At 58.4% G+C, this 22,119-nt stretch overlaps 1 protein-coding gene and 1 long non-coding RNA gene across 8 annotated transcripts in view; one reads left to right on the forward strand and one right to left on the reverse strand.

Annotated features, from left to right (window-relative positions):
• On the reverse strand, nt 1-8,247 carry LOC112926134 (uncharacterized). The gene is made up of 3 exons (XR_003236265.2): nt 8,130-8,247; nt 5,323-5,393; nt 1-539 (listed from the first exon to the last, which is right to left on the reverse strand). It is a non-coding gene; the product is annotated as an uncharacterized lncRNA (long non-coding RNA).
• The window catches only part of SAMD11 (sterile alpha motif domain containing 11), a 23,864-nt gene continuing 9,099 nt past the window's right edge, over nt 7,355-22,119 (forward strand). For 3 of the 7 annotated variants that reach the window (XM_026007061.2, XM_072730900.1, XM_026007062.2), the window contains exons 1-5: nt 7,777-8,427; nt 9,574-9,665; nt 13,417-13,598; nt 14,901-14,951; nt 18,905-19,029. In XM_026007061.2, the coding sequence (XP_025862846.2) occupies nt 7,911-8,427; nt 9,574-9,665; nt 13,417-13,598; nt 14,901-14,951; nt 18,905-19,029 (967 nt within the window). In that variant the 5' untranslated portion in view covers nt 7,777-7,910. Of the gene's footprint in view, nt 7,438-7,776; nt 8,428-8,485; nt 8,865-9,573; nt 9,666-13,416; nt 13,599-14,900; nt 14,952-18,904; nt 19,030-22,119 lie in introns of those variants that run through there. The other 4 variants (XM_072730904.1, XM_072730901.1, XM_072730903.1 and 1 more) reach the window with 4 other exon arrangements.

The raw sequence follows: 22,119 nt of genomic DNA on the forward strand, positions 1-22,119 counted from the left end.
TTTAAAAAAAATTTTTTTTAATGGAGGAAAGGACTCCCAAATGCAACAGTTGCTACACAACTGTTAATGGGACCACGGAATTGTGATATGAGGAGTGGTGCTCCTGAGCAGAGGTGACAGCTCAGTGGTGCTCAAACACTGAAGAAACACAGGGAAATAGGACGCTGAACCCTGGGGCAGAGGTGAGGCCTGCAGGCCAAGGGTTCTGGACTGTTCCCAAAGAAGACCCTGGGGAACCAGTTGGCCAGATGTGCCCATCAGGCCCTAGGTGAATGGGGACAGAGTCTGGGAGTATCACAAAAATTTCCAAGGTGAGAGGGGCTAAATTAGGTGTTTGGAGGAAAGGGATCCGGAAGGGAGCACAGATGGCGTTTGCTGCTTGGCCAACGGGAAGGAGTATAATGCCTGCTCTGAGTGACTGAGCGAGATGGGGATGTCAGCATGGTGGTGGGAAAGGGGCTCAGGGGGCTGTGGGGTGGATGCACCAGGCTACAGACTCTTGAGTGTCTGGATTGAAGCTGGAGATGCAGGGTCATAGTCTGTAACAGAAACCACAGAAGTACTTATGAAAGAGAAGAATGCATAATGTAGAACCCACCCACTTACCCATTCACCCTTCATCCACTCATTCACCCATCAATCCTTCCCCCATCCATCTACCCTTCAACTCCGCCTATGTATGAGGGGTGGCCTCCAATACGTTGAGGCCAAAACAAGGTATCAAGCAAAAGCTGACAAGTTTGCTGAGGGCCATGTTCCTGGCTGGAAGATGGAATGACCCAGCCCGAGTCCTGGCTCTGTCCCTCCTCAGTCATGAATCATCCTGCCATGTGTCTGAGGTCCCAGGAGCTCAGGAGCTCACGCACACCTGCTGGACCTCAGATACACAGTTACTCCACTGCCAGCATGTGGCAGACTCAGATTTTGGCAAGGCGACCCAGTCTAGAAGAATGGTCGTATGTTCTTGTGGAACGGGTCTATAGCATGCCAACATCTGTTAACATCTACATGTGCACAGAACATTCAGGCTCCTTTGTCCTGAGCAGGGCATGAGGACTCCACATTTGGAAATGGCCACAGTGCTCCATGCAAAGGTAAAACCCCCTCAGACCAGCCCCAGCCTTGCCAGCTGCCTCTTCTGCTCCACTTCCTGTGGGCCTCCACACAGCCTGGCCAGTCTGCAGGTAGGAAGCCCCAAAGGGCCAACCTGGGACTTGGTTAAATGTCCTAGAGAAAGTGCCAGGTTGTGCCCTTGGACAGAGCCCTGGAAACTGCCAGGTTGTTGCCCTTCCCCCGCCTGAGGTAGGCGCAGGTCTGGCCTCTGCAGATGGCTCTGTTCGGGGTCTCAGCCCATACCAAGCTGTGCTCTTCCACCTTCCCACTTCCGACACTGCACCTGGGGCACTGTGCATAACTTCAACAGGTTGGACATCACAGAGTTCCTGCTCTCATGGCACAATGTGCAAGTGAGACCACAGACACCAGTGCAGATGAGACGACCCCATGGAGGACTCAGTTGGCTGCAGTAATAAAGGAACCCTCAGTAATAAAGGAACCCTCACATTGCCTGGGTGGGGGCTCAGTCTGACTCTTGGTTTCGGTTCAGGTCATGATCTCAGGGTCATGAGATGGAGTCCAGAGTCTTAGGAGGCTTGTGGGGGTAGGAGGGTATTCAGAGTCCTGCCTAGGCAGAAGCCCAGTGGGCAGGTGCTGGGAGAAGAGGTGAGCAGGCCAAGGAGAACAAGCTGGGCTGAGTGGGCCACACCAGGATGGATCCCTATAAGCAGCCCTCAAATGCTGACATGCTCAAAAACAGTCCTGCAGCTCAAAGGGAGCTCACATTTGGCGGGAAGTCCAACATATAAATTGTCACTTCCAGGGCCAGTCTAGAGTCCCTGTGCAGCCTGGGAGTCTCTCAGAGCTGGGCCTGGGGAGAGCAGCTTGTAGCCAGCCGCCCTCCTAGCCTTCCACCAACTGACCCCTCATCTCCAGCTTTCCTCTGCCTCTAGGCTTGCTGTGCTGATGCCCCCACCCGAATGTCTCCTCTTCTCCTTCAACTTCCACCTAGCAGTCCTGGCATAGAGCCCACTGAGCCCACTCCTTCCAGTCATGCTCATCATGCTCAACTTCAAGGCCCCTCCCATATCCAAGCCCATTCCTCCCCCAGCACCCACTCCCCCAGGGAGTTTGCTGCCTATGAGTCTGAGATAACACTATCAGGACTATGACAGGCTCTAAACACTCACAGGTCTTCCCGGGCCAAGACATGTGACCAGTCCAGTTGGGATTGACCCTCCAGGGCCTACACCCCTACAATGAGGAACATGGGTCCCTGAGGCTTTTATGTGGGGTCTATGCTCAGTGTGAGCTGACATGCACAGCAGGACTGTGGTCACTGCACAATTAAGCATACAGCATGGACACACATGAGCACATAGGTACCCCTACAATCTCAGGTAAGGATCTCTTCATCCCTCACACTCAGTCCTTGTTGGCACATTCCTGGGACATAGGGATGTAAGGGGACTGGAGCTGAGTCTGCATGCTGCACCTTAGCTCTGCTACTCCACTCTGGTCATCTCCCTGACCTGATATCTGAAAGAGAGGGTGACTGGTGCTGCAGAGGCTTGTGCCAAGAGGGATGAGGACCACATGGGGCTTTGGCACCCACATCCTCCCAGCAGGGCAACAGCTGCATTCAGGGGTCCTCCCAACCCCATTTCCACCCCAAGCCATGTCCAGGCAGCAGGCCAACAATGTCCGCAGGGAGAGAAAGGGGTGAAACCCGTCCTCATGCCTATTCACTGGGAAGATTTTCTTGTCCCTGGGGGCCCTGGAAGACTCTATTCCTGCCCTTTGCTTGGCCCTACCTTGGGGTGAACCCCCTAGCTCCTGCATCCTGGTTCCACTTATGGAGAAAGCACCTAGAGCATGCCAGGCCTGCCTCACTGTGCCAACCAGGGCACCTGTAGCCACATCTCACCCTGACTGCTCACCCCTGGGCAAAAGGGAACCCACAGATTTTGAGCCCTGATCTCATTTTCAGATGGAGAAACTAAGGTCTGAAGAAGGGCAAAGAAGACTGGGTCATCCAGTGGTTGGCCAGGAGGACCCAAATCCCCGGCTACGGCAGAGTCTGCCCTGCTTACCACCTGTGTCAGCCTAGCACAGCATAACCCAGGCCCAGGAGGGTCCACAGCACCCAGCAGGGCTGCCCTGAAGCAAGTGCTGCTGTCTCTCCCCATTGATGCCAGCAAGTGGGTGTGTTCATTCCTTCTCCAGAGGGGTCAGGCATGCAGAGCCAGTGGTGGCCAGACTCCCATCCATGTTGCCAGACCAACAACTTCCTCTGGACGGCATCAGAGTGTACCCAGTGCACCCCGTGGTGTGTTGAGTTCACTTGTGTCACTGTGCTTTTGCCTGAGGTCATTGTGTGTGTGAGAAGGTGTGTGTGTGCCAGCTTATGTGTCACACACCAGGTGTTGCCAATGCTCTGACAGTGTGTGCCCTGTGGGTGCCCCAAGTCTGCACATCCATTGACCATAGGTCCTATCTCTTTGCTCCTTTAAATAGCAAAAATTACAGTCAGTGAACACACTGGCCCAGAAGCATCTCTACTCCTGAGACAGAGATGGCATGGCCTGCAGCCAGCTCATGGCGAGCCAAAGGTAAAACATGTCCTAGCAGGGCAGCCCCTCTGTGTCTGACCTGCAGCCGAGAACAGACACACATTCCTGGAAGCTCTGGCCACTCTAGTAGGGTCTGAGGGAGGCCCAGCTGATCCATTGCTCACCTCTGACCTCCCAAGTTAACCCTTCCTAAGCCAGACCCTTGCCCAGCCATGCTTTCTTAGCTATGACAGCTCTACCCATCCAGGGCTCATTCTGCAGGCCTGCATGTCTCTGGATGTTTTCCCACAGGTCTTGGTGGTGTCTTTAATCTTGGCTATGATGTAAGTCAATACAAATACGGTCTGTGCATGTTTGTGGTCCAGATGTCAGCATCTGTGCATGCCCCTGTCCTGTGTGTGCAGCTTGAGGAGCCGCTGTGTGTGTGTACGGAAGTGTATGGACAGTGTGTGCTTTAGAGAATGTACGCCTCTGTTAGTGGCTTTGGGTGCTTGTTTGAACACATGGATATGTACACATGGGTGTGCTTCCTCACAGCTGTGTCAGCTGTGCCCACACCTGTGTGATCTGGGTCTGGCATGTCTGGGCCTGCTCCCCCACCCTGAGAGTCACCCTGGATGAGTTCAGGAAGACCAAGGCTGAGAGAGCAGCCCCAACTATGCACCTGTGATCTCAGAGACAGACTGCTCTGCTCTCCTCTCCATTTCTGTCCTTCCAATCTCACCTCTGGATCTCTCTTCCTGGGGTTCTACATCTGGTGCTCAATAAATGATTGATTGGTGAAGGAATGGATGAAAAGGGGCTCTAAGGGGCACAGTCTGGAGACGGGGGCAGGCAGGCACTCCAGAATGGGAGGGAGGCTTCTGGCAGGAGCGCCAGCTGTGGATGGGGTCGGATAGCTCCAGAGGAGGCGGTCAAGGCTGGCCGAGCCTGGGTTGGGGGCAGCAGGGTCTGCGGGCCGCCCCCGCGCTCCCCGGGGACGTCTCGGGTCAGCGTCTGCACCGCCCGGGCCCGCCGCCCCGCGGGTTATTTATGACCCCCTCCCCCTCCCTGGCGGCGGCGGCGGCGGCTGCGGCGGCTCCGGCCTCGGCCCAGCGGCGGAGGGCCCCCAGCGGGGGGACCGCGAGCAGCGACGGCGCCGCCGGGGCCTCGAGGGAGGGCAGGGGCGGGGCCTCTGAGGGCCGGAGGAGGGGCTTTGCCGCGGATCCCGCCTGTGTTCCCCAGGGTGCCACCAGACCAGAATGCCAGGCCTGGGGTGACTCTAGAGCCAAAATTCTGTCCCTCTGACCTCCCGCTTCAGTCAGAAATGCAGAGGAGCGCAGGGGCCCCCAGATGCCAAACCGGGACACAAGTGGACAGGAGGGAGGAAGTGAGCAGATGCCTGTGGAAGGCTATAATGTCCAGGAGTAAGGATGCCTAATCCCTGCGGGAAAGTGGCTCTGATCCCGTGGGCAGAGAGGTCTGTTCCCCATGAAGAGGGGAAATCAGGTAGGGGTGAACAAATCAGCCAAAGCCCTGGAAAGTCACTGGAAGGGGGCCTGAGAGTCAAGGAGTGGCCCTTGTAGGAGAAGGGGATCCTGCAGGGAACTCTGAACCCAAGCATGGTCTTTTCAGGAAGGCACCTTGGTCCTGCAGAGAGAGGAGCCATTGAGAGTAGCATGGAGGTTAGGCTGGCTTAGTTTAGCCTCCATACCTTGCCAGCTGGATCCCACTTCCAAAAGCCCATGCTGGGGCCTTCTATGCCCATCCTTCACCACTGTGGACCTGTGCAGGATGAAAGAGGTCAGGGGTGAGTGAGAGGTGTTCCTGCAGAAGGGAAGGGAGGCCCCCTCCCCCAGGCTACATGGTACCTTCTCAGATCTAAAGAGAAACTTCCCTCCCCAAACCTCCTTTAAAGGTCAGGGGTTAGGAGGCGTAAGGGTCTGTGAACAGGTGCAGGCAAGTATGAGAAGAACTGAATGGTGGTGACCATCTTTTGAAAGCAGTGTCAGAGCTGTAGCCAGACAGTTGGCCTCCAGCTGAGCCCAACCAATACCTCTCCACACTGTGCCACAACCACAGATTATTAGTATGATGGCTCCTCTGTGGGCCTTGGCTCTTGGGCAGGAACAGCCTCCTGCATCCATTAGACATAAAGGCATCACACCTGAGAGCAAGACATGGGCCACAAAACGTGAGTGTGTACCCAGGGTCAGGCATGTGCAAGCATCCAGGCTGCACCTCGGGCAATCAGGCTGAGGGTGGCAAACTAAATAGGATCATTCACATTCACACCCACATTCATACCTGGCCCTTTAAATCCCAACAGGCAGATGTACAAGGAGTAGAGCAGAAGAGGGATGCAGAGGTTTGGGTGCACAGGTTCCCAGACACGTTCCTGATCTGAGCCTAGGCCTTGCTCCCCCAAGTCAGTTTTGGGGCTGGCTGGCTCCTCAGCTATGGATGATTTTGGCAACGTGCATCAGCAAGGGAAAGCAGAGCAGCAGCCAATGGTCAGCCTCATGCCCAGCTGGTGCTGGTGTCTGGTAGGAGGTGGATAATGATGCTGTGTTCCCTCAGTGCCAGTCCCTCTCTTGCGGGCATGCAAGCATGCCCCCCAGAGCCTGTCAGAGAGATGCCCACACGAATGCCAAGTGCATCTCAGAGGGGCAGGGGTAGGGGTTTAGGTGCTGAGATGGGATCTGAGGCTACTTTTTAACTTGTGGAGAATAACACATCAGAGAAAGACACACCTGTCTCATCAGCTATTAGTAGGTTTGTGTTTCTCTTCCTAATGCTCCTACAGCAAGGCTGACATGCTGGCCTGCAGGGAGATGGGGGTTGGTTGATCACCAAGGAACAAGCCACCCTCGTTCCAGGCCTGGGCCAAGGCTGACCTGTTTCCTCAGGGCACCAAAGTTGACATGGACTCAGAGGGTTCCTCCTCCCCAGACTGGCTCATAGTAAGGAACGGAAGTGTGCAATCTCACATTCATTGGCCCCTTTTCCTCCCCACATCCTCCATTCCTTACTCAGATTGGGTCTAGCCCACCTTCCTGCCCCACAGCACGGCTCAGGTATTGTTTGTCCCGGGGCCAGAGGGCCCAGGATTTCAAATAGCTGTATGACATCAGGGAAGTTACTTGACCTCTCTGTGTCTCACCTTCCTCATCTATAAAATGAGAATAAGGAAAACTCATATTGAGATGATCAAGTGAACTAAAGCAGGTACAGGGCAGAGTAGGGCGGCAATAACTGACAGAATTGTTGTTGTTATTCACAGAACATGAAACCTCCCCAACACATTTGCCAAGGCCACACACCACAAACCCACAACCTCACACCCTGCAGATGCAGAGGAGACCACCCACGCCCGCCGCTGAGCCCACCGCACGCCGCCGCTGTGAAAGCGCTCCCACCCGAGCCCAGCCGCCCGGCAAGGGCCGCCCCTAATCACCGACCTCTCCTCCGCAGGGAGCCCCCTGCCCGGCCCGGCCCGGCCCGCCCCTCCCCACGTGTCCCGCTCAACAATGGTGCGTCCGCGTGCGCCGCTTGTCGCTAGCACGCCCCTCCCGACGCCCGGGTCTCCCTTTCTCCTACCCTCGCCCACCCCGGGGTAGGGTAGCGGTGCAGCCCTGTCCCGCCGCCCCCGCCGCCAGCCGTGTGAGCCCAGTCGGCCGTCACGCACCCCCTGCCGGAGCCCGCGCCCGCCCGCCCGCCGCGCCGGGGCCGTTTAAATGGGCCAAGTTGTGGCGGCGGCGGCGGCGGAGGCGGCGGCGGCGGGAGTCTCCCAAGTCCCTGCCGGGCGGGCGCGCGCCAGTGTACGCGGGTGCGCGGCCGGGGCGGCGGGGCGGCGAGGCGGGGCGGGGGCCTGGGACCCCCGGGCGGGGCGGGGCGCGGCGCAGGGCCGGAGACTTCTCGACTCCACTGCCCGGCTGGGCCTGGCCGGCGGACCAGCGAGCGGGGCGCGGGGCCGCCCCAGGGGGCGCGGGCGCAGGTGGCCCGGCGCCCAGCGGAGCCCTGGGGCCCCGGAGCTGCGGCGCTCGGCAGGTCGATAGGGGATCGATAGCAGCTCCCGCAGCACCATGTCTCGGGCAGCCGAGGCCCCGCCAGCCGGCCGGGGAGCGGTCGGAGGTGGCCCGGCGGGCGGCGCGGCAGCAGGTGCCGGGGCGCAGTAGCGGGTAGGGCGGGCGCGCGGCCAGGTGACTCCTGGGCCCCCAACCCTCGAGACCCAACTCCAGCCCAGGCCCGAACAAGTTGCACCGGCGGCGGAGAGCCGGGCTACAGGGCCACTGGCCCGCCATGCCGGCGGTCAAGAAGGAGCTCCCGGGCCGCGAGGACCTGGCCCTGGCTCTGGCCACCTTCCACCCGGCCCTGGCCGCACTACCACTGCCGCCGCTCCCAGGCTACCTGACACCGCTGCCAGCTGCGGCCGCCCTGCCCCCGGCCGCCTCGCTACCCGCCGCGACCGCCGGCTACGAGGCGCTGCTGGCTCCACCACTCCGCTCCCCGCGCGCCTACCTGAGCCTGCACGAGGCTGCCCCGCACCTCCACCTGCCCCGGGACCCTCTGGCCCTCGAGCGCTTCTCGGCGACCGCGGCCGCGGCACCGGATTTCCAGCCGCTGCTGGACAACGGCGAGCCGTGCATCGAGGTGGAGTGCGGCGCCAACCGCGCGCTGCTCTACGTGCGCAAACTCTGCCAAGGCAGCAAGGGTCCGTCCATCCGCCACCGCGGGGAGTGGCTCACACCCAACGAGTTCCAGTTCGTCAGCGGCCGAGAGACGGCCAAGGACTGGAAGCGAAGCATCCGCCACAAAGGTGCGGCCGCGGTGGGGGCGCCGGCCGCTACCGTCCCTCCCCTCGGCTCCCCGAGGACCCCTGGGTCCGGACCCCCTCGGTCTGCCTCCTGGGAGACTCCATCTCCGCCTAGAGAGGGCGCTGCGACTCTGGGCTGCCGCAGGGACACCCCCCATCCCCCCCCGCCCCCAGCACCGTCGCCCTGGTGGACCCCGCAGAGCGCCCTCGGCCTCCACCGTCACCCCCGCTCGAGCCGCGTGCTCTGGGCTCCCGGCTGCGCACGAGCCGGCCCCTCCTCCCACTCGGAAGGTCTTTGCGGGATTCCTGGGCTTTGTGGCTCAGGGGAAGTTTACGGGAACTCGGGAGCCTGCGGGAGGCCAGCTGGGCAGGACACACTTCCCTCCTGGGCGGGGGAACACCGGGTGCTAGCGGGACAGAGCGGCACAGGAGCGGCCAGGGTGCGGGTGCGAGTTGGTGGAGGGAAGGGAAAGGTGCAAGGGGTGTCGCAGGCAGGTGGGGGCCGCGGGGGCGCGCGTGGGGGCGGGGGCGCGCGCGGCTGGAGCTGCGGCGGGGCCGGGAGCCGCCTGCTTGGAGCATTCAGGAGTCCGCTCCGAGGGCGTGAAGTGCGGGCGCTGGAGCAGGCAAGCGGGGGAAGCGCAGTGGGCGCCGGGGGCGTGGTGGGGGGGTCGCCAGAAAGTTAGGGACCCAGTCGCGCTGCGCTTTGGGATTCGCTGCTCTGCGGTGGCCTCCTTCTTCCCGCTGCGGGCTCAGGCACAGTCCCGGGTCCCGGCAGCGCCGCTCACCTGCACGCAGGCTGGACCGTCCTGGGCCTTGTTCCCGGTTCCCCGGGACCCGCTTGGAGAGGGTAGAGCGCGGGAGGAAGGACGCAAGGGGCGGGGAGGAGGCTGCCCCTCGTCAGGGGAGGGCGCTTGCCCCCATCGTGAGTTTCGGAGCTCTACAGATCCCCGAGGCGTCCTCCAGGGTGGGGTGGCCGGCAGGGCCAGGTAGCGGGTTCCGAAGTTGAAAGGAGGTGGATGTTCGTGCACGTGCCAGGAGGGGGAACCGGCCTTGCAGCTTACTGAGCCCCGAAAGCGTGCCTGCCTGCGCCGGCTCCATCTGTGCCCCAGCCCTGCCCTCTCACCGGTCCTGCCTCGGTTCTCCTCACAGGAAAAAGTCTGAAGACGCTTATGTCCAAGGGGATTCTGCAGGTGCACCCTCCGATCTGCGACTGTCCAGGCTGTCGAATATCCTCCCCGGTGGTGAGATGTGGGAGAAAAGTTGGGGTTTGGGGGGTTTTCCTTCTCTCCTGTGGAGCTTGTGCCTGTTTTCTAGGGTCCAGAGTCCTAATCTCAACACTGCCAGTAAGCAGGAGTGAGTTCCCCAAGGGCAAATAGGGGAGACTTTGCTCTGGGTGGGAATCCTGGGGAGCCCTCTCCTCTTTGGATGCAGGGCCTGATTATTACCTATCTGGGAGTCTTAGGACTGCATCACCTGAAGTCCTGGGGACAGTCTAGGCTGTGAAGGTCTCCTCCCTGGACAGTGTCATCCAACCATGGCCTGGGGACCTTGCCCTGTCACAAGTCTGGGGGGGAGGGGCCGTTTGTGTCAGCCGGCTCAGCTTGGAAGAGGGGCTGGTCCTAGGGTAAGACTTGTTCTGGGATGTGACACTACTGGATGGCCTGGATGTGCATTCTGGGGTGGTCACAGCTTGGATGTGTGTAACATGTGTCTCTGGGATGCCAAGAATTAGACCGCTGCTGGGCAAGGCCCTGGAGTCCAGGAGAGTCTTGAGGATACAATCCAGTCAGGCCCAGAATCTGAGCAGTATGGGCCTTTGGTGTCAAGAACTGGAGATGAAGACTGATGTGGGGCCCCCGACCCGGTATAGACGTATGTTGACCTCCTCATTGGCCTAGGGAAGCAGCAGAGATTGGGGTGCCATGCCTGCCCCTGAAGCACTGTCTTCCACATCATATGTCCTCCAGGCAGTAATAGTTGGAGGATTGATCTGAAGAGGAAATTGCATCTTGAGAGGAACCAATTTTGAGCTGCTAGGAGAAAGCCAATTAGGGCCCTGGCTCCTGGTGTTGGTTGGGATTGTGATGCTATTCCTGGCACCACCAGCAGCACCCTCTCACAGGAAGGGGTGAGACAGGACCCAAGACACCCACCTTCAGCTTCTTTACTTTGGACTGGAAGGAGGAAGTAGGAAGGGATCTTTTGATTTTCTCGTGGACCCTGGAGGCGGGTAACCTGGGCAGGCTGGGAAGCCAGAGCCACATCTATGAAGACAGACACTAGGTCAGACACACAAGTTGGACAGGGGAGGGGGGATGCAGCCATGCCTCACCTGTGTACCTACTCCACCCACCTGTCTGCCATGGGCTCCTCACTGGAGTATGTGTGCACAGGCAGCCCACCTCCCGCCCACTCCCATGGTACCTGCCTGGGGCAAGAAGATGAGTTCCTTCTCCACTTACCCACCTTTTCAAGCAGCTAGTACTGGAGAAGAGTCTTCTGGGCATCCTCAAGGCTAGTCTGGGCTTCTGTTTGGGTCAGAGGGGCCCAGCCTATTTCAACCCAACCTTTTAGAGGTCTCTCACAGGAGTGTGGGTTACAGATGACAGATGACCTGAGCCCAGTATCAATTTTCCAAGGACATGGCTTGGATTGGGGAGGGTGGAGGTCAGACAGGGATGAGGCCACAGTCTAGGACTGCCTTCCTGTCTGCATGAGGGATGCCTCAGACTTGGGCCTGCCTCTCCTGAACCTGGTCCCTCCTAGGCCTATCCCTGTACACTCCCTTAGGAATAAGCTCCACAGACCCCCTTGTCTTTCTAGCCCTCACTTTTGCCATACAGAGATTGTCTTCCTCCATCCCCCATAGCCAAGCCCAAAAGTATGTACACACTTCACAGTCAGATAACCCAGGGCACAGTGTGGATGTGCATAGGGTGCAGGGATCATGCAGCCATGCAAGCTGGCTTTCATGTGCCCAGCCTTGCACTCTGAGGAGCCAGGGCTTGATGAAGGGCAGGAGCTTGGCACCCAGCTTTCACATCTGTGTGCGCTGCTGAGAAGGGTGAGTGGTTGAGGTCTTGAGTGTGCATAGGAGGAAAGTATGCTCCCTGTCCTTGGTCAGGATCAGGGCTGCCCATCCTGGTCCATCTTCCTCAGCTCCCCTCCCACAGGAGCACCTCCAGGAGCCACCCCAGGCCAGCATAGCTGCTCTGGCCTCATCCCAAGTGGCAGTCTTACTGCTTTCATTTTCCTCTCCTCCTTCTGGTCCTACAGATGAAAAGCAGAGGGAAATGCATTTCCTTTCCTTCTTAAGATAATGGTTTAACAGGAGAAGAGGCCCTGGTGCTTGGGCCACAGGCTAGAGAAGGGCAGAACTGAGTGGGGTTTCCCAGCAGGGCACATGTCAGACAGGCCAGAGATTGTTGAAGACACTCCCCCTGGAGCCCACTGGCTGGCATAGGGACCAGAGGGACTGTCATACCTGCAGCCTCACCCACTCTCTGATACTGCTTTTAGACCACAGGGCCAAGGCCATGGTCTTAGAAGGGGCAACAGAGCAGGCCCTTCAGGCCTGCCCTCAGATTCCATTGCCCCCAGATTCCTACCCCACCCGGTCCTAGTGCTGTCCAGTGTATCTCATGGAGGGTGTTCCAAATGGATTCATAAGGGCAAGTATGGAGGAGACTGTGGCTCCTAGCATCTGTGGGGATCTGGGGACAGGGGTAATTGTGGTCCCCAGACCCAACAAGGGGAGAAGACTAAGGCTCCCTGGCCCTGTTGTGGTCACTGCCCAAATCCAGAGCTGCAGTGGGCTCAGAGAAGGACCCTTACTCTGGAGGTCAGGACTGTGGTGGCTGCATAGCTGTCCTTACACTGGTCCAGGGTGAGGTGAGACCCTCCTTCACAGTTTCTTTCTCAAGTTCACAGGTGGCATGGTCCTAGAAAGAGGAAAGAGGGTGTCCAAGGGGCCCCTGGTGACTGAAAAGACAAGAGAGAATTAGATAATGTAAAAGTCCCTGGCCACCTTCCTGAAACAGCACCCCCTTATTAAATTAGAAAAAGAGTCCTGCCCACCTGAAAATACTTAAACACCTTTTCTTCTTCCACTGGGGCAGCAGGACCTAAGGACACTGGAGGGAGCCATGGTGTAGAGTGAGCTTGTCTGTCACTCGAGTGAGGGGCGTGTACCGTCTGGTGTGTTCCTGTACTGAACATGGACAAGCTCAGTGTGGAGTGCCTTCCATGTCTGTGCACAGGACATACCTTCCTGCTCTGCTCTTCCAGCACACAGCACACAACATGGGTGCAGGGACGGGAGAAGTAGCTATTGTGGAAGAAACTGAATCTCTGTTTCTGCTCTAGAGGGTGGGCTCACTCGGGGCCCATAGGACAAAGGGTCTAGGCTGGTAAGGGCTCCCCACCCGTTGACGTGGGAACCCCAGACCTGCAGTTTGCCACGGGATCAGCAGGACCAGGCCCCAGGGTCAGGCTTCAGACCCCCCTGAACTGGCCTTTGGATGGCACTAGCAGAATAGAAAAAGGACTTGGCCCAGGAGCTGTGTGGGGTTGTCCAGCAGACACATATACACAGCCGTAACTGCATGTTGGATCAGGGGCTGGGAGCAGATGTGCTGTGTTGTGGGGGCACACGTGGCCCCGTGGGGCTCCCTGGAGCTGGGAAAGCTGGGGTCTGCTGACAGCGTGGGGTGGGAGCTGGGCTGGAGTGTGCAGTCTGGACAAGGTCTACAGCCCTTCACTCCACTCCACCACCCTCCAGGGTGGCAGTCCCAGGCCTCATGTCTCTGCTCGTCTTCACTTCCAGCCATTGGAACTTATGTAAGCCTTGGGCCTTGGGCCTGGAAGCCCCTTAGCAGGGCCAGTGATGGTGCCCGTTTGATCATAGAGGCTGCTCTGAGGGTTTCTCTCACCTGGGCCCGAGCCTGAGGGTCCTGGCTCAGCCTAACCTTCCTCTCTTCCCTCCCTGCCCAGAACCGGGGGCGACTGGCAGACAAGAGGACAGTTGCCCTCCCCACTGCGAGGGTCCTAAAGAAGGAGCTGACCCCCAGCTTCTCAGCCAGTGATGGTGACAGCGATGGGAGTGGTCCAGCCTGTGGGCGGCGCCCAGGCTTGAAACAGGAGGACACCCCACATGTCCGTATCATGAAGAGAAGGTACTTTTACTGGGGACCTGGATGGGGAGGGCACACAGGCTCCGGCCGGCACCTCAAGGCTGGTGTCTCCAGGCAGCTGAAGGCCAGGCCAGGCCAGGGTGAGGGCCCTCTGTCCTGGAGACAGGCCCAAGTTTAGCTTGTCGTGTCTGAACCCCTCCATGCCACAAGACTGTAGTGAGAACCTGCCCTGCCCCCACTCAGAGGGAAGGGGCTGACATGGTTCCATGTTGTGAAGGAGGGATGTTGGGCCAGGGGCTCTGGGAGGAGGGCAGTCAGGGAGACCCAGGAGGAGAGGGCCTGGCACCACCACAGCCAAGAAGAGAGACAGGAGCTGAGCAGACCCCCCGGAGCAGCCCTTAAAACACTCGTGCTCATTCTCCTTGGCATGCAGCAGCAGTCCTGACTCCCCACTGTCCCTCCCAGGCTTGGGGCCCGCTTTTTCTGTCTTCCCTCCATCTCTTCTTCTGGCAGAGACACCTTCCTCTGTCCACTCTCCTCTTCATCCCTTCATCCGTCTGTCCATCTAGCATATGTTACTTACCGCCCCCCACCCCGAGTTTCTAGGCCTTTTTCTCTTCTCACCTAGTTTTTCAACATGTTCCAGTTTCTCCTACGCTAAAATAACCTTCCCAAACCCCCAACATCCCCACTTCCTAGCCCTCATACCCACACTTGCTGAGATGACACACCACAGGCTTCCACTGGCCGGCCGTCAGCCTGAGGGTCTTTCTGGGTGAGGGGACAGATATAGCGCAGAGCCTCTCGTTCTGGCATCCCTCCTACCTACAGCGTGTGGTGGTCATTTTCAGGAGGCAGACTGCTATCAGCTTGGGCCTAGAGAGCTCCACATGCCTGGGTGGACACTGGACCATTGGTGTCAGCAGCAGCCGTGGTGCTTGCTCCCTGACCTGGTTCCAGCCTGGCCGGAGCGGCTTTAACACCAAGGGGTTTGGTTCAGTCGCTTGGCTGATGGGCAGAAGAGGCTGCAGCTCCCACCCTTAGCACAATGGGGCAGCTCTTTTGGGTTTCTTGCAACTGGAAGGAGGGTTATGGCAGCCTGATTCTGTCTATCTCAAGTCCTTTGGTGAGACCAGGAGCTGACTCCTGCCCCATGGTTCTATCCTGGTGGCAGCCACTGGCTGGTTGAGCTGGTACCAGATGGCACTGGAGACAAATGTGAGCCAGCCCTGCTCCCTTGGGGCCAGCATTCCAGGGCAGATGAGGGCTATGCCATACACCCACCCCGCTGTTTGGGTACTAGGTCCTGGAGGCCACTTTGACCCTCTGCTTCTCTCCCTGCAGAGTCCACACCCACTGGGATGTGAACATCTCCTTCCGAGAGACGTCCTGCAGGTAGGGTCTGGGCCTGGGCTGGGCTTATCTCTGCACGCTGTGCATGGGCAGGCTGGAGCCTTGTTGCCCTCTGCTTCTCAGTCTCCCCAGCCTCCCTCCCTTCCTCCCCGCCCTATTCTGTAGTCTTTCAGTTTGTGCTTAGGCCTTCACAGCAGCATGGGTGTGGGTTCTGAGCAGCCCAACCCTAGAGCCAGAGTGCACTCTGCCTCCCACATGGGACTAGCCATTTGAGTCAAACTGCCCAAAGATGAGCCATGACTTCTCCCTCCCACCCACTCACCCATCCACCCATCTACCTACAAGGAGGTAAAAATGGTCTCATAGGGACAGAGGAGGTCTGCAAAGATGTGGAAGAACAAGGGAAGGGGATGTCGGTTGGGGGAGGGATGGGGGAGGGCCAGCAGATCTGGCCTCATCGAATGCTAAAGGACTTTGGGTGCTGAGCCTGTAGGGCAGGGTCCTCCAGGCAGTGAGGAGCCACCAAAAATTCCTGAGCAGAGGGGTGACAGAGTGTGTTTCAGTGGGGTCTTTCTGGAGGCCCTGCCCAGGAGGTTTGAGGTTTACTCAGTCTATGGTGGTTTAGCTGCAGGAGCATAATGGAGGGCAGGGGGGACCTGATGAGGGGGTAGGTGGCACACTGGAAAGACCCAGGTTCTGGATTCCAGGGGAGCAGAGGATGGTCAGTCTGTGGCTGGAGCCCAGGCTGTGGTTTCAAGGGAAGGAACAGGAAGGGCCCAGCCCAGGAGGCAGTGGGCACCGAGCACAGGCCCGGCTGCTTCTGTCAAACCTGAGATGGCAGCCCTGGAGGGTGGGAGCTTGTCCTCCCCACTTCCAGCCTGGCTCTGTGCTGTGTATATTATTATTTATGCTTCTGAAAATACCTGGATCCTAGAGCCAAATTACAATGAAAACATCTTTAAACTTATTTCCACCTCATTTTGAAGTTGCCCACTCAACTGATCATTTTTATGAACCGTTATGAACACTGATGACATTTTATGAGCCTTTTACTTGGGAAGCTACAGGCTGAATTTGTCAGAAAAGCTTATAGCGAACCCAAGGGAGGCTCCTCCATTCCTAGAACGACTCCTCCTGCCTCCTGTGGCATCCCCTCCTCACCTACTCCTCGCCTTATACAGTGAGAGAAGATCCCAGGTGTCCAGATGGAGGGTGCCCCTGGTATGGGGCCAAATCCATGTGCATGTGGGCTCCTTCGGTCCTGCACAGACACTAGGGGTGGCTGGGATGATTTTCTGGAATTTTACCAGAGGGGAGACTGCAGTGGGCTGTGGGGCAGGGGTGTAGCATGGCCAAGAGGACTTACAGCCTATCTGCCCCCCACCTGCTGATGTGGCACCTCAGCATCTGGCCCAGGAGGGCTGCCTCATGCTGCCCCCCACCCCATGTCTATCTTGTCTCTTCCTGGGTCCTTTTGGCCCTGTCCATCTGTCTTTCATCTGTAATGTCCTGTCGTTCTTTAGGCTCTGTGTGTTTATCTTTCTGCCATTCCCATCCTTTCTGTCTCTGTCTGCATCCATCCATTCAGTAATGCCTATCTGTTCACCTGTCATCGTCTCTCACCGTCCATTCATCCCTCTCCCTCTATCCATTGGTCTTCATCCATCTGTCCATCCATCCATCCATCTGCCCATGAGTTCCATCTACTGGCCCACCTGCCTGCTTGGAGCTCCTGCTTCAGCACCCATGGCACCCCACGCTGCTGGCAGGAGATTTGGTCCCTGCCCTCTGGAGGCCCCTGAGCTCGCCAGGAGATGGGCAAACACTGCCAGTATGACAGTTGGCTGCGGGAGCCTGGAGAAGCCCAAGGAGCCCCTCAGGCAGAGTTGGGGTGCAAGGGGCCAGATCCTTCTCCCTCAACCTCCCAGCATACGCCCTCCTCCATGTAGCTCCTTCTGCCACTCAAGTTCTCGCCCTCACCTCCTGATACACAGTCACACCCCCACAGTGGAACAGAGAGCCCCCCAAGCCCCTTATGCACAGCAGGATGCAGAGAGTGTTTTCATGGCTGCGGGGACCTCATACTTGGGGTGCCAAATGCAGAGTTTATATGCTTTCAGCCTGGTGTTTCTTTGTAGTTCTTTATACAAAAGCTTCCATAATTTGTTCAGTGAGTGACAAAAACAGGTTTTCCAGAATCAGGCCAGGCTGCCTGTGGAGTGAACCCCCAAGGCAGAGAGCAGGGGTGTAGTGGGCAGTGGTGTCCAGATGCCCCCCTGGGCCTTACCTCCATGGTGCCACAACACCACCCAAGTGCCTGAATGACCCAAGAGTGAAAGGGCTGATGGCCACAGTGGTAGTGGTGAGGTAAGGGGTATGGTCCCCAGGTCCCAGTGTGGGCACGGGACCATGGCTTCATGGGGAACAAATTAAGGCGGCTTTTCCTTGCCGACTCAGTCTCTGGGGAGTTGATCTACTTCCTGTAGGGGTCCTGGGGACAGCAGCATTGGATCCCCACAGGGGAGAACTCCCTGGAGGACTCTAGCCACCCCCCATCCCCTCCTTCATGCTGAGGACAGCACTTCTGTCCTCAACACCCTCGCATTGATGAGGATGATAGAGGGATGAGAGTTGCTGCCAATTAATCTCATAAAGTACTTAGTCCCACCTGCCCTCCTCTTTGTGTGTGTTTGGGGGGGGGAGGTGCCTTCTCTCCTCCTGGGAGGGGGGGTGGGGGTGGGGAGAGATCTGGCATCTGGGTCTCCCAGAAGGCTCTAGAGCCCAGCCCTGGAGTCTTTGGGGCTGAAACTGATCTGCTTAGGGGCCAGCCTGGATTAGCCTGCTCCAGCCACCCAGGCCAGGGGGGCTGGGGGCTATTTAATGAGGTTTAGGGTCGGTTCCCAGGTCATTCCGTGGAGGCCTCCTTGCAGCGGCCCAGCTGGGAGGCTGCTCTATTACAGGTGGGCCAGGGAGCAAGGGTATTGGGGAGGGTGGGGTGCCCAGGCCCTCGCTGCTCCTCTTCTGTACTGTCTTGACCTCCTGTTGCTCCAGGCTGCATCTGAAAGGTGGCAGGTGACCCTTCTCTATGCTAAGAACACAAGGAACAATGGGGTTGGGGGTTGTTCACACACAATCACACTAACGTTTCCTCTGGGACCCTGTGCTGTAGGATTGAGTTGATTTACCAAAAAGAGAAATGAGGGAATAAAGGGAACAGAAGAGTTAAATACTTGTTTATTCCTGGTGGCTGAGATTCTTAGCAGAGGGCCTTGGGGAGAATAGTGTCATGGGCACATGGGGGGGGGCGGAGGGTTGTGTGTATGTGCAAATGTAGGTGCATGCTCTTGCCCTTGCATGAGCCTGCACGTGCCCGTGTGTACGTCCCTATTGTGCACACATCTCATTGCCTACAGGACTTTGGTCTGAACTTCAGTTGCCTTTCCTTATTTGAAGAAATTGAGGGTCTGGGGGTAGTTGCAGGTTTTAGTTGGAAGGGTAAATGCAACTTTCTTAATGAAGCAGCTGGCACAGGAGTAGGTGCATGTGTGACAGTGCGTGTCCTCTCTGGTCACTGTTCCTCATGAGCAGACACCCCCTTGCCTGGTGTTTGCTCTGGTCACTATGGGGAGAGCATGGCAAGACTGAGCTGGGCTCCTGTGCTCTGCATACACCTCCCTGGGAGCTGTGGTGGGGCCAGAGTGTAAGGGCCCCAGGCCTGACAGAGGCCTGGCAGACGCCTGGTAGGTCCTAGTGGGCCTGGGTGAGACCTGGGTAGGTCACACCCACCAGAGGTTTCCCTTGGGACCTGCTCTGGGGATGCCCACATATGTGCTGTCACAGACTCACACAGAGGTATGCAGGAGGCATTGCACATTTACAGACTGTCCTCTGGCACTATGCATGCCCACACTCGAGCTTCATCAGGTACTTGCTGTGCCCAGGGCTGGGTGCACGGCCTTTTGGGATCTCACCTTCGTTGTATTGCTTCGCTGCAGCCAGGACAGCGACTTGCCCACCCTTATATCCAGTGTCCACCGCAGCCGCCACCTCGTTATGCCCGAGCATCAGAGCCGCTGTGAATTCCAGAGAGGTGGCGTGGAGATAGGCCTGGGAGCTGCAGGTGAGGAGCTGGGGGGAGAGAACAGGGCTGCTAGGGCCATTGCAGCTCAGCCTGAGGACAGTCTGCCCTGCCACCCTTCCAGTGTCTCTGCTTAGCGGCTCTGGATGCCGCCACCCCTAGCAGCCTTGGCTGGCAGCCAGGGAGGCCAGTGGAGGCGGGAGGTGGCAAGGCTGGCTGTCCCCTGGGGCTCCGTGTGATGGTAATTGTGTTAATCTCGGCCAGCCGGGCAGACAGGAGGCAGGGGCTGTGGCTCCACCATGGCTGCTCCTGGGGTGGGCTCTGAGTGGTCAAGGCCATTGCCACCCCCTTCTCATAAGGGCAGAAGCAGGGAGGACAGTCAGGGATGTGCAGGCCTCACAGAGGCCCAGAAATGCACATCCTGAATGCCTCCTTTGAGGGCAGGGACATGCTCTGCATGCATGAGAGTGCCCACCAACCCCATGGGCAAAGGCTCCTAGAGGAAAGAGGTTCATTGCCTAAGAGATGGGGGGCTGGAGCCTGAACCTCTGCAGGGGTGGGATGGGAGAGTGCTGGCCCAAGAGCTCCTGAAGTCATCTCAGAGGGACAGCTCCTGGAGGCAGCAGGAGCTCAGGAGGAGGGGGCAGTTGGGGGACCTAGGCCCTCCTCAGAGGAACAGGCCAGAGGGGACTTGGCCATGAGGCTCTGCTGCAGAGAATGGGTGGTGGCTGAGCTTTCACTGAAAGAGGGGAGGTCAAAGTTGCTGGCAGGGGGCCCTTGCTGCCCTCTGGGCCCTGGGCAGGGAAGTTTCCAGCAGTGGTTAACAGCTCTGAGAATGGCTGGGTAGGAGGTAGTCATCCCCCTCGTGCTCCCAGGCATGCCTGTGCCTGGGAAGGCCTTCGCGGGGTGGGTGTGAGGGGGCCGCTTCTGCAGCCTTGTTGGAGGTGGCTGAGCAGGCAGCTGATAAAATCTAATTGCCCCATCGATCGGCAGAGCCATGGGAGCCCCCGGTGATTGAGATATTCTGAACCGGCAGGCCCTCCCCCGGCTGCCTGCACACACGGAGACCTCACAGTCCACGGGCACCGATGTGCATGTGTGGACTGCTCTCTGATAGGGCTGTGTGCTTGGGGCCCTGGTGTGGCCCAGACACCCCAGCTCACGGTCTGTGTGTGGGTATCACCATGCCACACACTTGTGTCCTCGCTCTCACTTTATGCTGAGGTGCAGGGCGGGCAGGCAAGCACTCCAGGGCTCAGGTGCTCTGCGTAAAGTGTCACATCTGTGCTGTGTCCAGGTCTTGTGAGAATTTGCCCTCTTCTTGGGGCTCTAGTCTCCTATTGGCTTCCACTTGTTCCTGTTGGCCCTTGGGTGGGGACATTTGCCTGTCCTTGCCTCTTACTTCCCCAGGAGCACATGTCAGCTCTATTCCCACAGCCCCGACCCTGGTCCCTCCCTGGACCCTGGATAGGAAGGGTCATGGGTGAGGGGCTCAGCCGGGGTCCATGCTGCCATCTTACGACTGTTGCCCTCATGAGCCCTCAGATCTCCATGGCAGAACCTTACTGCAGCCATGGGCCTGGGTCTCCCCATGGGTCCTTCTTCTACCTTCAGCAGCTCCTCCCCCAGATAGAGAAGAGCCCACTCCCCCAACAGGAAGGGGAGGGGGAAGTTTCCACTGTGGGAAATGGGAGAAGAACTCAGGGAAGTGAGAAGGCTGGGTTATTCAGTAAACCCAAGAGGAAAAGGTATATGTGTAGGATGGGGCCTGAGCAGCAGGTGTGGATCAAGCCCAGGCCTGCCTCCAGGCCTGGCACAGCTGGATATTATGGCCCTCCTGCCAGCTGGGCCCTGATGCCCCAAGGCTGTTGGGGGCCAGCTTTGGCCTCCTCAAGGTGCCCTCAGGCTGGTTGTGCTCCTACCTGTCCTGACAGATCCCTGAGGTAGGGACCCTTCAGTCAAGTGGTGAAGGACCTCGTTCCTCTCTGGGTAGGGCCTGGGGTTGGGCTGCTGAGCCCAGACCGGTGGCAGTGAGGTGGCTGAGATCAATAAGTTATTAGCACCATTCTGTCAGCTGTAAAGTGGAGATTGATCGGCCTCTCACTGCTGCCGCACTTCCCCGGCCTGATAAAAATGACAGATTAAGGGAATAAGAGAAAGGAATTAGGCTCTGGGAATTAGGCTCTGGGAAGCCTGCCTTGCTGAGGTGTCACGGCAAGTCTGGTTCACAGAGCAGATAGCCCTCACCCCACCCACCCAGGCAGCCTTGTCAGGTTGGAGAGGGGGCAAGAGCAAGGGCCCTGGCCCACAGGCCAGCACCTGCCTAGCCATTCATCAAAGACGCTATCCCAGGCCCTGAGCCCAGGAAGGAAGGACCAGGGGCTGGGATGGAGAGGGACGAACTTGGGAAGATAGAGGAGTATGGTTTGGATGTAGGACCTGAGAGGGCTTTGGGAGATGGGTGGGGCTGGGTCCCCCTGCAACTATGGCCAGACTATGTACAGCAGGTGTGACTGTTCAGGGGTGCCCTCAAGAGCTCAGAGCCCAGCTGGGCAGGTGAGCGTGTGTGACAGGCAAGGCTAGGGTGCTGGCTCAGGCCTTCTGAGGGCAGCAAAGGGTGTGGCCTCGGTGGAGGTGCCCAGAGTGGATGTGGCAGGTGTGCCTGACCTTTGGGGCCTGCTGCCTAGTGACTTCCCTGAGCCATATAGGCTAGACTCCTCAACCGAGGGGAGATGGCTTCCAATCTAAACCAAAGCCTTCAGTTCTTCAGCAGAATGACCCGGAGGGACCGTTAATTTACACGGGAGACTAGTCTGGCTGGGTAGCGGCAGCAGGGCACCTGTGCAGTCCTGAGCTGCCACCTGAGTCTGCTACCACCAATTTCCCATCACATACACATATACCCTAAAATCCAGGATCAGAACTGTCCCTTGACCTGCCCAGACCTTGACAAGATGTCCTCTGGCTGAAGGCCTGGGACCTTGGACTGGAAAAGTCTTTGATGTGGCCAGGACCCAAAGGCACCTGAGCAGTGTTGGATTTGGTTCTGGGCTGAGCTGGAGCTGGTAGGGGCCGAGGCCTGGGCTGGATCCCTCCCTACCCTGGCCCTCCCAGACTCTGTCCCCTCCAAGC

Source organism: Vulpes vulpes, chromosome 12, assembly GCF_048418805.1.
Source record: "Vulpes vulpes isolate BD-2025 chromosome 12, VulVul3, whole genome shotgun sequence".
Lineage (NCBI taxonomy): Eukaryota > Metazoa > Chordata > Mammalia > Carnivora > Canidae > Vulpes > Vulpes vulpes.